The sequence below is a fragment of the Penicillium pulvis genome (assembly GCF_028828015.1).
Source record: "Penicillium pulvis strain IBT 33274 chromosome Unknown contig_10_segment0_segment0, whole genome shotgun sequence".
NCBI classification, from domain to species: Eukaryota; Fungi; Ascomycota; class Eurotiomycetes; order Eurotiales; family Aspergillaceae; genus Penicillium; species Penicillium pulvis.
Genome location: NW_026643071.1, coordinates 710,417 through 725,033, shown reverse-complemented (window position 1 = coordinate 725,033; position 14,617 = coordinate 710,417). Strand labels below are relative to the sequence as shown.

Genomic DNA, 14,617 nt, shown 5'->3' with positions numbered 1-14,617 from the left:
AATGTAAGGACAGTAGGGCCTCAAGGTGAAGAAATATTCAAAAATGTATCCACTTCGGAAAGCAGAGCCATCCACTGATAAACGCATTAAAGGGGGATAGCGCGGAACTTCGAAACGGTTCCTGAAATACAACCAACCCTAATCTGATCCACCGGTAGAAATTGGGAAGGATTGGCCGATGAACAATGGGTCACGTAGGAAATTTCGAGAAAAAGATGGTCCACCATGCGTATGCCTTCAACAATGCAGCGATGGATACAGTGGCATATATATGACACAATTCGATTTGAGAATCATGCCCGGACCACAAGTCTTATGGTGATCTGCTAAACTCAGTGATTTTGCTATATGCACTGGAAGATAAATAGTAGCTAACCGCGCGTTCCGGGCTTCTATTTTTCACGCATCTTTTCAAAAGCGAGCCATAGCTATATCACATTAAATCTAAAAATTTATAATCTCTGAGAACTTCATACATATGTTCCCTATTATATGTTGCCCATAACACTTTCAATCATCAATTTCTCAACAAACCCCGTGGGTCTATCTTCAAGCAAAGAAAATATTTAGCCGAGCGTGTATGATGCTTATGTAAGATTATCTTTTTTTTATCGCTACCTACCAGCTCTATGAGCACAGCTGCTGGCTGTTTGTTGTAATCAGCCAGTGAGGCTATAACATCAATAGCAATATGTAGGAAACAAAACATTTGATTCACGTAAAGCTTATATACCCTGTCTCAGGAAGTAGAAATTCGAATTATAGAAACTTAGAAGTTGAAATTGATCTCATACAAGTCGTATTGCAACAATAAACCTATACATCAATGATCATCACCTTTGCCTCGATTTTCCATCACTTCTTTCTTAGCTTTCAGCCACTTTTACATCTATAGCCAATGCATTCATCTTGCCTACTGACGCACTCACAACTCACTTCATAAGTACTTTCAACCTTCTTGAAACAGCAACTTTTTCAATTATCCTCGAATTCAAGCTTTCCAGTCTTGCTCTACCCTCAAGGATGCGTCTTCTCGGGCCTCGTGAGTGGATCTTGACTGTATCCATTATGCAAGAATCGACACAATCATTCGATGAAAGACACCCTGCACTCTTTGACGAACTGAAAAAAGAGTTCAATATCCAAACCATCAATGACCCACATCTAGTCGTAACGCTACTGAAAGACCCACCGGAACGAAAATCATCCCTACCAAAGGCGGTCTTTCTCGTGGACAAAGCTTTGCTTCTCCCAAGCAATCATTTCGTTTGGAATACAATCCTGGGGTACGTACGCAAGGGCGGACTATGCATCACTATGGGTCATTTCGCGCTCTGTAAAGAGACCGACAATTCATTCTTCAGGAAGGCAGGCTTGAGTTGGGGGCTAGGTAGGTGCGATCGGGTTACATTGACGCTCAATCAAGCCACTGCTCGAAGCTTCATGGATGGATGTCTACCAACCACTTTCGACATGCATGGTACAACTCTTACGAATGTTGATCCAGACCATCGATTGTATAGTATCGTTGGATCTTTATCCAAAGACTTTAGCCGCAATGATCCGGACCAGTCAACAGTTGCAATGGCGCTTGTTGGGCATGGATGGCTTGCTTATGTCGGTGATGAGAATATTTGCAGCGGATCACGTCAAGTCATTGATGCTATGTGTGGCCTTTTCCGTTGTTTTGCGCTTTGACAATGGTGCTTCTGGTGAGGAACGGGAGGTAACCAAACGAAGTGGTTTCTGACTCTCTTCTTGGACCCTTCTCCTGGTCAATCTCTTTTAGTCACTCAACTTGCGTGCTTCCTGGTGATAATGAGATGTCCATCGCATGTCTGCCTTCTGAAATCCACAAAGAGAAAGGAAGATATCTTCTCATTATCATCTTTATTTTGCTAGTATTGATTATACATATGCAGAAAATAACATTCTTTAAGCCGCCCCAAGTACCTAGATGTCTATTAATTCTTCAGTACCTTCCTCATCCTCGGTACCCAACCCACCATGATGACATATTTAATATCCTGTGCTAGTGATGCACCTACATAGACACATGGAAAAGGAGAGACGCAAAGTATGCCAGTTGTTGACCCAAGGTTGTCGTTGTTCTATCTTATATCTATGGAGGGAATATGCATGAAAGAATCTTACTTCGATCTCGCGCGAATGGCCAAGTGGATAAGCGAATAGTCCCATGGTCTCATTTACAGCGAAGCAAGCACAGCATCAGCTCCGGATTTCTGCGAAAGTAAAGTTTATTAGATATCTCAAGCAAGAAAGACTGAAATCCACAAAGGCGGTCTCTTACCTTGACGGCTCCCCGCTCGGTCTCAATCTGGGCATAGCTAATCTTGCCGTGGTCAATGACAATAGCATACCGACCAGTGCGTCCTGAGGCGGCATCGGCCCATCCAATGCTCTTGGAGAACTTGGCATCAGGGTCGGAAAGGAAGAGCTTTTCGAAGAATGTAAGTGGCTGGTCAAAAGATGCAAAATCGTTGGCACTCACGATGGAATCCCGCACTCCGTTCACCTTGCCCCATGCGCTCATAACAAAGGGGTCGTTGAAAGCAAGAACAGCAACAATATCAACACCCTTCTCCTTCAGCTTGGGGAGGTTCTGGATGTATCCGGGAACGTGGTTGGCGGAGCAGGTGGGGGTAAAGGCACCGGGAACCGAGAAAAGGACGACCTTCTTATCCGCCCACTCCTTGGAGGCATCGTATTTGATTGGGATTCCGCATGAAGAGGGCTCGCTGCTCTCCTGGGACCATGGGATGTACCTATTGACATTCAATTAGCGATGAGCTTGTTTCTGTACCGAGTTCAAGAGCTTACTGGAAGGTCACATCGGAGGGGAAGGTGTCGCCGGGTTGGAGTGTAGTCATGATGGGCTATGGTGATTGTAATGGTGAAGTTATTGGAAAACAAATGGAGTTTGGGCAGAAGAGCTTCGGAGGGGATGCGGGGCAGACCGCGGTATGATTGTACCGCGGTCCCACAGGGTGGAGACGACCTTGCGGGCAAAGCTTATTAATGGCCGGAGCCCGCCGATGCAAGTCGCATTCTAGTGCTGTGATTAGTCTATTCCTTCGATTTAGCGGTCAAGAATCGTGTCTACTTCAATAGAAACGTTTACTTTGAGTCCCAGAGGGATTTAAGTAGACTTCGGACCGCAAGTTGAAATGTCCTTAGAGTATTCCTGTGGCGGAACAGTCCGATACTGGCCTTTTTTCTTTATAAGACCTATATTGAGATAGATATTGACTTCATCTTGTTATCTTTCAAGCATGATTCCGGCACCTAAAATTGGTATGCTCACGATCTGGATGCTACACCCCTTGCGTGCTCTTGACAACCGTGTGACCGGACAGACTTACCTATTCCTTGGCCATATAGACTTCAAGCACAGGTTTGTTGATCCTTATCTAAATGATGTAATTTATTATTTGTTGTAATCTAAGAATTAGCGCGAAATCTGAACGCTGGCAGTCAATATTTAAAAAAAAAAAAAAATTATCTGAAAGAAGAATTTCATTTCCAAAGGAATCACTGTGGAGCTGGAGGTACGCAGATAGATTGGAGCAACTTTCATGTTGATCTATGACGAGATAATGCAAGAACTGATCGGGTTTCGAGACCTGTTCGAGCACCACGATGGTACAGGTCGAACATCCAATGTCGGGCTCCAGCTTGCGGGATATGGAAAGGAAAATGAGATTCTGATTCAAAGATCTAGATATATGTTGGAGAACAAGTTGGCGCAACTGAAAGCTTCGTCATTCGCCTATTTGCCTCGATTCGATTTGAAAATAAATGCCTGAATCTTCCATATCGCGCCTCAATCCCTAGATTAAAACACCATGCAAAGTCGGCCCTTCAAATCTTTGCGTTGGTAATGCTCGCACATCTCATTGATTTGCTCCACCCCATAAGTCTTCTCAATATGCACCTTGCATCCATTGTCCGCATGAAGATTGATCATATCCTGACTCTGCTCGGGTGTACAGATCAACCGTCCCTTGATAGTCTGTTCTTTGAAACTTAGTGCAAACGGATCGACTTCGAGCGACCACTCCGATGGCAAGCCAACATCAACCACGACGCCGCCTTTACGCAAGAACTGCTGCGAGAATTTGATAAGACCTCGCGCCTCTGCGTTGATAACCACGCGGTCCACACCCGGATTGGTTTCATAGAAGGAAGACTGTAGTTCTTCGATGACTTTGTTCTGTGCGTCATCCGAGTCGATCACGAATGTCTTATCCGGCCTGAGGTGTGATGGAACAGAGAGAGCCGTGTCAATACCTTCTTGTCGGTTGTCAATGGCAATTACATTAGCGCCTAAGGCTTTGGCATATTGCACGCCCAGGTGCCCAAGGCCACCAATGCCGACTATCGCTAGCCATTGGCCTTTCTTAACACCGGATGCCAGAAGAGCACCATAAACCGTGGCACCCGCGCAGAAAAGTGGCGCAGCTTCATCCCACGGAATAGACTCTGGAATCTTTGAGACGACACGGGCATCCGCTTTCATATACTGGGCAAAACCACCGTTGATAGTCAAGCCGAGCATGCCAACCAGCTTCTCACAGAGCTGCTGGCCCTGGTGTTTACAGGCGCTACATTCTCCGCAGAATGCATAGGTATTGATCGAGCCAACACGGTCGCCAACGTGGATGTTTGATTTCGCTGCGTCAGATCCGGCCTTGACGACAGTTCCGGCAGGTTCATGCGATCCTACAAGGCCAGGCTTTGCTCCTGATGATTCGTAGACGCCTTGCAACACTTGTAGATCGGTATGGCAGTAGCCTGCTGCAGCAATTTTAACGAGAATGTCATTTGGGCCAAGGTCGGTGGGTACGTCAATGTCGCGGACTTCGTAGCCTTTGTTGAAGTCCTTGACGACGGCCGCCCGCATGGTTTTGGGGATTTGCTCTGTCATGATTGGTTATGGTGTGAATTGAATTGAGACTGAGGGACCTTGGTGGAATGTCGAGGATATCATGTTATATACGCGATTAATATCTATGTATAACAGGTTAAAACTAAACGTCATCCCAAGGTAATAGGACATTAAATACAAATGGAATGATGTTCGTTTGCATCCAGAATCAAATGTACATTGAAATCATGCTGTGGTGCCGTAGTTGATTCTTAGACATGACGTCACAATTCGATAAAGAACTATCATGACTGCTCTACATCACCATTGAACTTTCTTGGTTTGGTCTCTGAGAATCCTGTTATGTTTTCATTCTCGAAAAGAAGTACGCACCTCTTTTAGTTAGCGCCTTGCTTGGACCCCGCCCCCGGGTTCCTCCCGCTTCATCCCTATGGACCCCACCCGACGTCTACGGTTTACAAAGCGCTCAACACATAACCTAACTAAATGTTTATTGCTATTTAGCTACGAATCTAGACATCTTTTGAAATGAGTCAGGGTCTTTTGTTTGACCAGTGTGAGCTTTTCCCTCGCTTCTCTTTACTTGCTGCTTCCTTCTCCGCGCCCGATGCCTGTGGCTCCTCGCTCTGAGGCGGCGACAGTAGAGTTAAACTATATAGGCTTTGTTTTGTGATGACATCATCAATAGGCGGTTTGGCCGAGTGGTCTAAGGCGATTGACTAGAAATCAATTCTCTTCGGAGGCGGCGGTTCGAATCCGCCAGCCGTCGATTTTTGCTCGAAATCGTTTTTCGTCAACTGGCCACCTTGACTTATTTTTGCTATTTACAATTGCACAGATATATAAAACTCCGGAACTAAGCATCTTCCCAATCAAGGGCGAACGATCGAGACAAGGCGTTGCTTTGCTTCTCCGGACATTGATGAACACAAAAAAACAATAACTACTACTACTACTTCGCGGTGACCAGCAAGCCTCAAACAGAAGGCTAATGTTAATGCAGTTGTGCAGCTGCTTAGAATTTGTTTCTCATATCAAGATGAACCGCTGTCGACTAATTCTCGAGATGTCCACACAGTACTAGTTATTCCCTTGCCAAGCAGTTAGACTTCTTTAGAGGGCAGGCATAGTTGTACATGTGGATACACAGACCTCTTGTAGATCTCAAATAAAGGGCATGTGTTAATTCAATGCTTATGGAGTTAACAAAATTGTAGTCATGTGCCCATTGTAAAACTCAAGACTGACAATTCCCACGGCTGCTTCGGGCAGTAGGCGTTGAAGCCAGCGGCTCGTATACAGCAACAATGCGCAGTCGGTCTTCCCTCCTAGATGCCATGAACATGATGCGAGGGGCGGAATCCAATTTTAATTTCATCCGCTCAGTAGTTAGCCTTTATCCGCCCTTATTTCCCCGCAAAGGTAGCCCTCAAAAGGTGTTGTCGATAGGTACACGCTGCCTCTATGTGGATCCAATGGCTGCATGCCCCCCGGCGGAGAAGAGCCCGGCAGATTAAAAAAGGCCCCGAACTGTGGGGGTGGAGTACCCGGAGCAAGACATGACGGATATTCGATCACCCAGTTTCCTTCTAATAGCGACGGTCGCACGTCCAAAATTCCTCAAACCAACAAAAGAACTATCACCATGTCCTCCCTGTGGCCCCCTCAACAACCAAACGAACTCGGCATCGCCACTCTCTCTCTCGGCAATTGGAGAGAGCACAAACTCACCCCGCGACTCGAAGCGGCCGCTAAAGCAGGCTACCAATGGATTGATCTCTTCGATGAGTGCTGGGCCGCATACCTGGTTGAACATGGTCTCTCAGGTGAAGAGCTTTGGAAAGCTACCCCGGACAATCTGCGCGTTGCCCGGAAGTTGGGCGATCTGGTGAAGTCCCTCGGGATGCGGATCGCTTGTACACAGCCTCTGCGCATGATCGAGGGTATTAAAGACCCGGTTGAGCGTCGTGCGACATTGGATCTGGTTGCGAAGCGGTTCCCGTTCATGCGCGCTTTTGATACCGATCTAGTTTTTATGTGTGCTAGTATTCGCACAGATAGCGGTGTTACGTCTGATCTTAAGGTTGTCGCTAAGGATCTGGGAGAACTGGGTGATATGGCAGCGGCATATTCTAAGGCCGATGGTGGGAGGATGCTGAAGATTGGGTATGAGGGGTTATCTTGGGCGACGAGGAATACTTGGTCTTCGTCTTGGGAGGCTGTGCGGTTTGCTAATCGACCTAATGTTGGTTTGATTGTTGACGCGTTCAATATTCTTGCTGTTGAGTTTGCGGACCCGTATAATCCTGCCGGACATGGACGCATTTATCCTATGCTGGAGGAATCGTTGGAGGTCTTGACTGGGTCGCTTGCGTCCTTGGCCGCTACCGTTCCTGGGGATCGAATCTTTTTCTTCCAGTGTGGTGATGCCGAGTTGATGAATCCTTCAACATTTTTCCCTCCAGAAGACCCTAGCATTCCTGCTCTTCTACCTTGGTCGCGCAGTCACCGGCTGTATCCCCTTGAGCAGTCGCGTGGTGGTTATATGCCCGTTGAGCTTGTGGCTGCCGCCGTACTCGGAACAGGATATAAAGGACCTATCTCGCTCGAGGTTTTCAATGCTTCTTTAAACAAACCTGGGGATGATATTGCGACGACTCATGCTGTTCGTGGTATGGAAAGTCTGAAAAAGTTGTATAACACAGCAACAAAGCTTGCTCCGTTTTGGAAAAGCCAAGTTCATGCCCAGCAAGCCATTTCTCAAGTCATTCAGCGCTTACGCACGACAAGCCATCGGTTATGATCAGTTTGATCAAATTTGTGTATTGAGAATTAGGTGTTGATGAGTTACTAATTCTTCTACTTTATGTACAATGTCAATATATATCATAATTCATTTCAACGTCAAGCTCATCAAAACACGCCTCCGAAGCCTGGTCCGAAAATCTCTCGGAATAAATCTGCAAATCCCTCCTCGGTAACATCACCAAGCAGGGTAGCGTTTGTGAGAAAAGGATCATAGTCAGAGACAAATGGACCACTCGGATGCCCCTCTTCGCCATCCTGAGGCATTTGCTGGTTGTTGCCAGAGCCTTGAGGATAAGACAACTCAATATCTAGCTCTTCCCTTAAGGCCACAGATTTAGCTCGGAGTATTCTCATAATATGCTGGCCCAACAAGGCCGCAATCCCGAAGCGATGAGAAGGCGTCTGCCCAGCGCGTTCGAGTTGTAGAGCAACCTGACTCAGTAGTGCAAGGAGCTCAAGCTGGCTTCCAACACGAGATCCATATATCGCAGGGAACAGTTTTAGAGCTAGAACTGCAGCGTAAGAAATCATCGCCCAAGTCGGTGCTAGCATGGCATATAATGGCTCTCCTATCACTTCAAGATCATTTACGGCCACTTCGCACGCATTTATGGCAGCTTCAAAACAATCGTTACGAATGCCAGCCTGGTTGCCGCTCTGGTCTTTCGAGTTATGAAGTGCAATCGAAAGGGTCCAAAGCCTTCCATGCAGGTAAACATATCGAAGGAAGGTATTTGAAAGTTGCTCGGTCGAGCAGGACGCACTGGTAGCCACTGTTCCTAGCCACGTATTGCACCAAGGCTGAAGTTTATTGTCGACTAGATCGCGGACCCAGTGTGGATCGGCGTGGTGTGCTTCCTGTTTATCTCGGAGGTCACTGTTAAGAGACGCTAGGATCCGTCGTAGGGCGATGAATGCGCTCGTATGCCTATCAGTAGGATCTGCTAGTGGATGCATCCACCATCGCTCAATTCCTTTGGTCAGTGCTGTTTCAGGGAAGCTATGAATCCGACCATATGCGGCGCTATTGGCTCTTTCCCATAGAAGAATTCTGAACCACGTTCTTTCTCTATTGCGGATCAACCGCTGGCCATATGAGGTATCTTTTCCTTCGTATTGAGGAGAGATCTGGTTAGTCATCGCCTCTGAGCTCCGTGAGATTGCTGATATCCCCCGATCCTGGTGATATACAGATAGACCCAGGCTATTGCGAGATTCCTCAGTATCAGAGTATTGGTCCAACCCAAGTTCTGCAGCTACACCAAAGGCATGCATTGTATACAGCCACGAACGTTCCTTAGCCAATGTCTCGGCGGGAGTGGCGGAAAGTAGTGAGATATAGTAGCCTTGGACGATCTCCACAGACTTGAAACCGCGGGTATGGACATGCTTCGATAGCTTCTCCCCGTGTAAACGGAGTCTTTTGGCGATTGAAGCAGACGCATGGTCAAATTGTGCTGTCAGGGCAAGGACCCACGTGAAAAGCAATGCAGATCGGGAGCGCACAAATTCTGGGGTATGAAGGACAGGGTCAAGTATTCCATTTATTGGATGTAGGCGGGTAAAATATCTGAACATGTAAGTTAAGGACGCTAATATGAGCCAACAGAGGATAAGAGACTCACATTGGGAATAGGTAATATGCCTCCTCCATAGTGATCAATCCCAGGTCGACGGGGTCAACATCAGGTCCGACATCTCGAAGTGAGTTCTGAACAGGTTTTTTAAAATAATTTGAATATCTGTCCACGTTTGGTGACGGTGTGAGCAAAGCATCTAATGCATGCTCCATGCTTTCTCTGCTCAGTTGTAGCCCAAGTGAAACGTAGCCAGGTCGACGAAGTAAACGACCAAGACTTCCACTTGCGAGATTATCCCCCTGGGCTGATGATTCATCCATAGAATGTGGTGTGTGGTCAGCCGGTATCGAATGGTGTTCAAGTGCACGAGCAGCATCTGATGCGTCTGCCAGCAGCGCAAGAGGATTGCTGATTGGTTCTTGGGTATGATGAGGCAACGAATAACCTATGGGCAATCCGCCACCTTGTCGCGATATGCTTTCTTGACCTTGGTGGAATTCTAGCCCCGGTATGTTATTCGTAGTTGGAGAGGACGTGCGATATATTGGTTCGCTGGGGAGATACGGATTTGGTGTTGCTTGCCCGCTGGATGGAAGATGAACAATATCCTGCAACTTTTCTGCTTCAGGTTCCATTTTTTCCTTCCTCATCTCCGATCGCAGTTTGCGTACTGCCTTCTCGAAGCCTGAATACCGACCACGCGCGCCCCGTTTTCGCCCCAGTGGACGCGGCTCTGGGATCCTGCAGGTCCGGTTCGTGCGCATACATCGTTCACAAGGGCTTATTATTCGACCTTTCGACTCGTTTGTGTCTGGTCGAATGCATCTCATCTGTCAAGGCTGTCAATTTCATTGCGGGCAGATTCCGATGTTTCAGTCGCGTGCTTACCTTCATCTTCCGGCATGCTTCACAGGCAGCCGCGGCAGCCGGGCGAACCGAAGCCCGGCCAGTCTCGGAGCCAGTGTCTGTGACATCCATCGTACGATTGTTGCAGATGAACCCTTGCGTGGGTTTCAGGGTCCATCCCGGAATTGAGGCTGAAAGAGGGGCAGTTCCAGAGATCCTGCGTGGCGGGGAATTGAGGCTATTTGAAACGTTGATCGGACCTTCCGAGCAGTTCGGCGATTAGCGATCACGCAACTGTCAGTTTGATAGCAGCGAGCTAGCATTCAGTCATAGTCTCGCCATGTCTTGATTTCCTGTCGGGTGAGTCTTTGCATCGATCCTTGAGCATTGGATCGACGGAGTGGAAGCCCCACCCGGTCAATTATTCAAATGGCCGGCTCCGAGGTACAGTACCAACCAAGATTTTAGATTTCTTATAAAGCCCCAACAGACTTATAAGCATTAGTTGTTTGGTCATTGCTACTGACATATTCTTTTGAAATCATTTACATCGCCAAATACATGCAAAATGGAAATACTCAAAGTGGACACCTTGGTCTGTGGCGGCGGAATGTCTGGCATGTCATGCGCTGCATTTGCAGCAGGCGCAGGAGCCAAAACACTGGTGGTTGAGAAACAAGCAGAGGTCGGCGGATCATCGGCCCTTTCAGCAGGCATGTTGTAAGTTTAAATATTCTTACTCAAGCTCATTCAATTGATTTGGGTTCTCATCATGCAGCTGGGCTCCTCACACGTTCGAAAAATTGCGAGCCTGGGTACCAGAAGGTGACCCAGTTCTTCAACAAGCATGGATGGACGAGTATCTGTCGGCAGTGCAATGGATGCGAGACAATGGGATCCCGACGGCGCAGCGATTCGACGGCATCATGACTATCGGTATGCATGCTTCTGGCCCCAGCCCAGTCTGAACTATCGACTAACAGCAAGTCCACGGGAAAGGAATTGGTTTCCCAATCAAGATTCCTCAGCTTCATGAACTGCACCGGAAGCGCATCGAAGGAAGCAAAAATGGTTCTCGGATTATGACCAATACATCTGTGGTAAAGCTCATTCAAGAGAAGCCGGGGGTACCTGGATCGCGGGTCACAGGTGCTATTGTTCGTCAACATACCCCAGGACTGGCGGAAAACTACTACGAAGTTAAGGCAAAGGTGGTTGTTTTGGCCACTGGAGGATTTCAAGGATCTCCCCAGATGACAGCTACATACTTGGGACAGGGCGGAGACAACATTTTCGTGCGGTCCAATCCAGGATCCGTGGGCGATGGCCTCAGTCTTGCCTCCAGGTCAGGTGCTGGAACTACCAGGGGTATGAATACATACTACGGTCACCTCTTGGCGGCACCTGTGCGGGCACAGGATGTGGACCCGAAGGATTACCTTCCACTGGCACAATACCGTAAGCAAACGAGGCTGGCCTTCTGTTGATCAAATCTCTAATAATCTCAATAGAGAGCAAATTCTGCTTGTTGGTCAACGAAGCTGGAAAGCGATTTGCTGACGAGACGACTGGCGATGAAATTGTGAACCAATATTTGGCAAAGCAAGAAAAGCGCAGAGGATTCTTGCTTTTCAAGTAAGTTACGCCCAGATCGCGGTTTGACAGTGGGAGACTAATCTCATGCCCTTCGATCATACTAGTGAGAAGACTCGCCTTCAACACACCGTGGGTGCACCGTTCCCCAATGCCGGCTCTATTGATCGTCTGCAGAAAGCGCGTGATTATGGATGCAATGTCGCAAGTGCGCCAACTCTAAGCGGCTTAATGGCAATACTTCGTCAGTGGAGAGTAGATTCCGCTCAGTGCGCTCGCACGATTGAACAATATGACCAGGTTGTGCGCCTCGGAAAAACGAATGTTGGACTCGATGCTCCCGTTGGTCGTGGCGGCCCACCACCTGCGTCCCTAGTTGATGGCGAAGGGCCATTCTACGCCATGGAAGTTCAACCATCGTAAGCTTGTCCTAATACTCCTGTTTTTCGCTTTTGTTGACACTCGTCTTTAGAATTACTTTCACATACGGTGGAATCTCAATCGACAAGCATGGGCATGCCTTGACCCCTGACAAAACCGAAGTTCCTGGCCTTTTGGTTGCTGGAGTTGATGCTGGTGGATTCAGTAACCTTGGCTATGCTGGTGGTCTTGCTCTTGCATTCGTGACCGGTTTGTGGGCTGCGAGGGTGATCGCGCAGGAGCTGGGATTACCAGAACCTCGTCTGCCGGCTGCCGATGCAAAGGATGCGGCGCCTATGAACGGTCGGCTATAAGTCAAAGCAGCCTCGGATGTATGTTTCTGCCAAAGAAGAAGACTTGAAAGCAAGAGAGGGGTCAGTGCTTTCAGGGGGTAGATGGAGACACAAGTTTACCTAACAATCTTGAGAATTAGCACCTGACGGGCAGGTGGATTATTTGTGTTAACACAAGGTTACGGAGTAATTATTTGCATGTTCTGATAAGTTCGGAAAATTATAGTAAATCGAATCTTTCGAAAGGCTTCGTTTTAGGTTTGGCAGTGACTGGATATATATTCATGTGAGGCTGTGGATATCGGAGTCGCAACGTTGGGATTCGGGACTCCCAAGGTCCTCATTTGACATCATTGACAATTATCATTCAAATAACACACAGCTTCCAACTTCCCGTGTGGAAATGTCTGGGAACTTTTCAAACTCGAAAAAGCGAAGACCAAGGGTACGCGCAACAGCGTTTACTTGCCCGCGACAAGAACACCTCGGTAACGCATCTTGCCATCCTCCAGCGTCTTCAGACTCTGCTTCACTCCTTCCAAAGTCATTGGGAAAGTCATCTTCACAGGCTTGATTTTGTGATGAGCCGCAAAGTCCAGCATCTCACGGTGCACCTGTCTTGAAGAAACAATTCCACCCTGCACCCGGAGACCCGTCGTCAGCAAAGGCATATACGGAACCTTCAGTTCGCCCGAATCCACCGACAAAGGTGAAATGACGCCGCCAGGCGCCATCACGTTGAAGTACATCGACCAATCCGGCTGACTGCTGGTAGTGACGAGTAGGTTATCAATAGGCCTTTCCAGCTTCAACTCCTTCAAACCCTTGGTCGCATGGAATTCCGTTGCTCCCAATTTGGACGCCTCTTCTTTCTTACTATCCGTACCAGAGAACACAACAACCTCACAGCCCATTTTAGCAGCGAACTGGATGGCTAGATGTCCCAGTCCTCCAATACCGACGATGCCGACGCGAGATGTCGGTCGCACCCCGGCGACATTCAGAGCATTCCAGACGGTGGATCCACCACACATCAGTGGAGCCGCATCCTCATTAAGAAGGTTGTCTGGGATCTTGAAAAGGAAGGCCTCACGCCACACAGCATGCGTCGCGAAGGATCCTTGATCCAGATCGGCCGACCCGTACATCTTTCGCTCGGAGCATAGCGTCTCCCAGCCTGTCAGGCATTGGCGACAGTGGCCGCAGCAATCGTGTTCGTATCCCCAGCCTACTCGGTCGCCTTTCTTCAGAATGTGGGCATCGGGCCCGGTCGCTTCTACCACACCTGTTCCCTCATGGCCAAGGGCCATGTCGGCGGTCTGATAATGGAGGTCGGTGCCGCAGACGCCTGAGTGAGTGACGCGGACGAGCACGTCGTCGCGCTTCAATTCATCTTTGCGCGTCACTTCTTCTTTGATACCATCTTCGGCACCTTTATATACGGTAAATTCGATCGACATTGTGGTGAACAGGTTTGCAATTGGATTTGTTATCCATATTCACCTTCAGGAACTCTCATCTTTTATAATACCCAGGGAACTCTTACATCCTACGTCATATGAAAAGCAGAGAAGCAGATGGAGACCAGAAAATCAGTTGCAAACTTCCGTTCTAAGACAATTTGCTGGTGATGTAACCTGTTTGGCTATCTAGGGCGGGTCAAGCTGGATCGCTGATATCATCACATTTGGCCTCTCCGGGTCCCGCTTTATCAAGGGAACTCTATTCATGACCGAGATCCAGAACAAGACCTTCCGACTCTGAATCATGATCTGACCCAAGGATGGTAAATCTTGGTTTGATTTCTAATCATTGATGCAGCCCTAGGAAACTTTTGTGGATACTTGTGCCCAGGCGGTCATGCATGTGCCTCGGTCGGTGACTCGGTCGGCGCGAGGCTTGATATTTGAGCCCACGGGCGGTAAGACAAATATGACTCCGCCTTCCTATCATATGATACCGCTTATCATATTACTGTCAAGTTAAGGCATGATATCATCCTTATATCACAGAATCCGACCAAATACTATGATATGCTACTCCTCATCAGGTAGCATGTTAATAAACCTTGCAATCCATAAATTCACCAATTGTATGCATGTTCGATATCTTCCAGACTCCATATCCTGCGAAATTCCATAGCTATTTTGCAGACTTCAGTATTTTCC

At 47.8% G+C, this 14,617-nt stretch overlaps 6 protein-coding genes across 6 annotated transcripts; 2 read left to right on the top strand and 4 right to left on the bottom strand.

Moving 5' to 3' along the window:
- Nucleotides 1-2,207: 2,207 nt before the first annotated feature.
- On the bottom strand, nucleotides 2,208-2,891 carry N7503_000287 (peroxiredoxin family protein; the record flags this gene model as incomplete). The annotated part of the gene is made up of 4 exons (XM_057059848.1): nucleotides 2,208-2,243; nucleotides 2,312-2,458; nucleotides 2,513-2,786; nucleotides 2,842-2,891. 4 exons carry the CDS (start codon nucleotides 2,889-2,891, stop codon nucleotides 2,208-2,210), a joined length of 507 nt encoding a protein of 168 aa, XP_056926771.1.
- Nucleotides 2,892-3,856: 965 nt separating this feature from the next.
- N7503_000286 (zinc-dependent alcohol dehydrogenase) lies at nucleotides 3,857-4,948 on the bottom strand (the record flags this gene model as incomplete). Its single annotated transcript, XM_057059847.1, has 1 exon — nucleotides 3,857-4,948. One exon carries the CDS (start codon nucleotides 4,946-4,948, stop codon nucleotides 3,857-3,859), a length of 1,092 nt encoding a protein of 363 aa, XP_056926770.1.
- A 1,606-nt stretch (nucleotides 4,949-6,554) lies between these two features.
- Nucleotides 6,555-7,712, top strand: N7503_000285 (sugar phosphate isomerase/epimerase family protein; the record flags this gene model as incomplete). The annotated part of the gene is made up of 1 exon (XM_057059846.1): nucleotides 6,555-7,712. The coding sequence occupies one exon, from the start codon at nucleotides 6,555-6,557 to the stop codon at nucleotides 7,710-7,712; it is 1,158 nt and encodes a 385-aa protein (XP_056926769.1).
- A 110-nt stretch (nucleotides 7,713-7,822) lies between these two features.
- Nucleotides 7,823-10,275, bottom strand: N7503_000284 (fungal specific transcription factor domain-containing protein; the record flags this gene model as incomplete). Its single annotated transcript, XM_057059845.1, has 3 exons — nucleotides 7,823-9,287; nucleotides 9,343-10,127; nucleotides 10,186-10,275. 3 exons carry the CDS (start codon nucleotides 10,273-10,275, stop codon nucleotides 7,823-7,825), a joined length of 2,340 nt encoding a protein of 779 aa, XP_056926768.1.
- Nucleotides 10,276-10,711: 436 nt separating this feature from the next.
- Nucleotides 10,712-12,470, top strand: N7503_000283 (uncharacterized protein; the record flags this gene model as incomplete). Its single annotated transcript, XM_057059844.1, has 6 exons — nucleotides 10,712-10,863; nucleotides 10,922-11,079; nucleotides 11,143-11,601; nucleotides 11,655-11,778; nucleotides 11,844-12,155; nucleotides 12,209-12,470. The coding sequence occupies 6 exons, from the start codon at nucleotides 10,712-10,714 to the stop codon at nucleotides 12,468-12,470; spliced, it is 1,467 nt and encodes a 488-aa protein (XP_056926767.1).
- A 440-nt stretch (nucleotides 12,471-12,910) lies between these two features.
- Nucleotides 12,911-13,909, bottom strand: N7503_000282 (NAD(P)-dependent alcohol dehydrogenase; the record flags this gene model as incomplete). The annotated part of the gene is made up of 1 exon (XM_057059843.1): nucleotides 12,911-13,909. One exon carries the CDS (start codon nucleotides 13,907-13,909, stop codon nucleotides 12,911-12,913), a length of 999 nt encoding a protein of 332 aa, XP_056926766.1.
- Nucleotides 13,910-14,617: the final 708 nt, after the last annotated feature.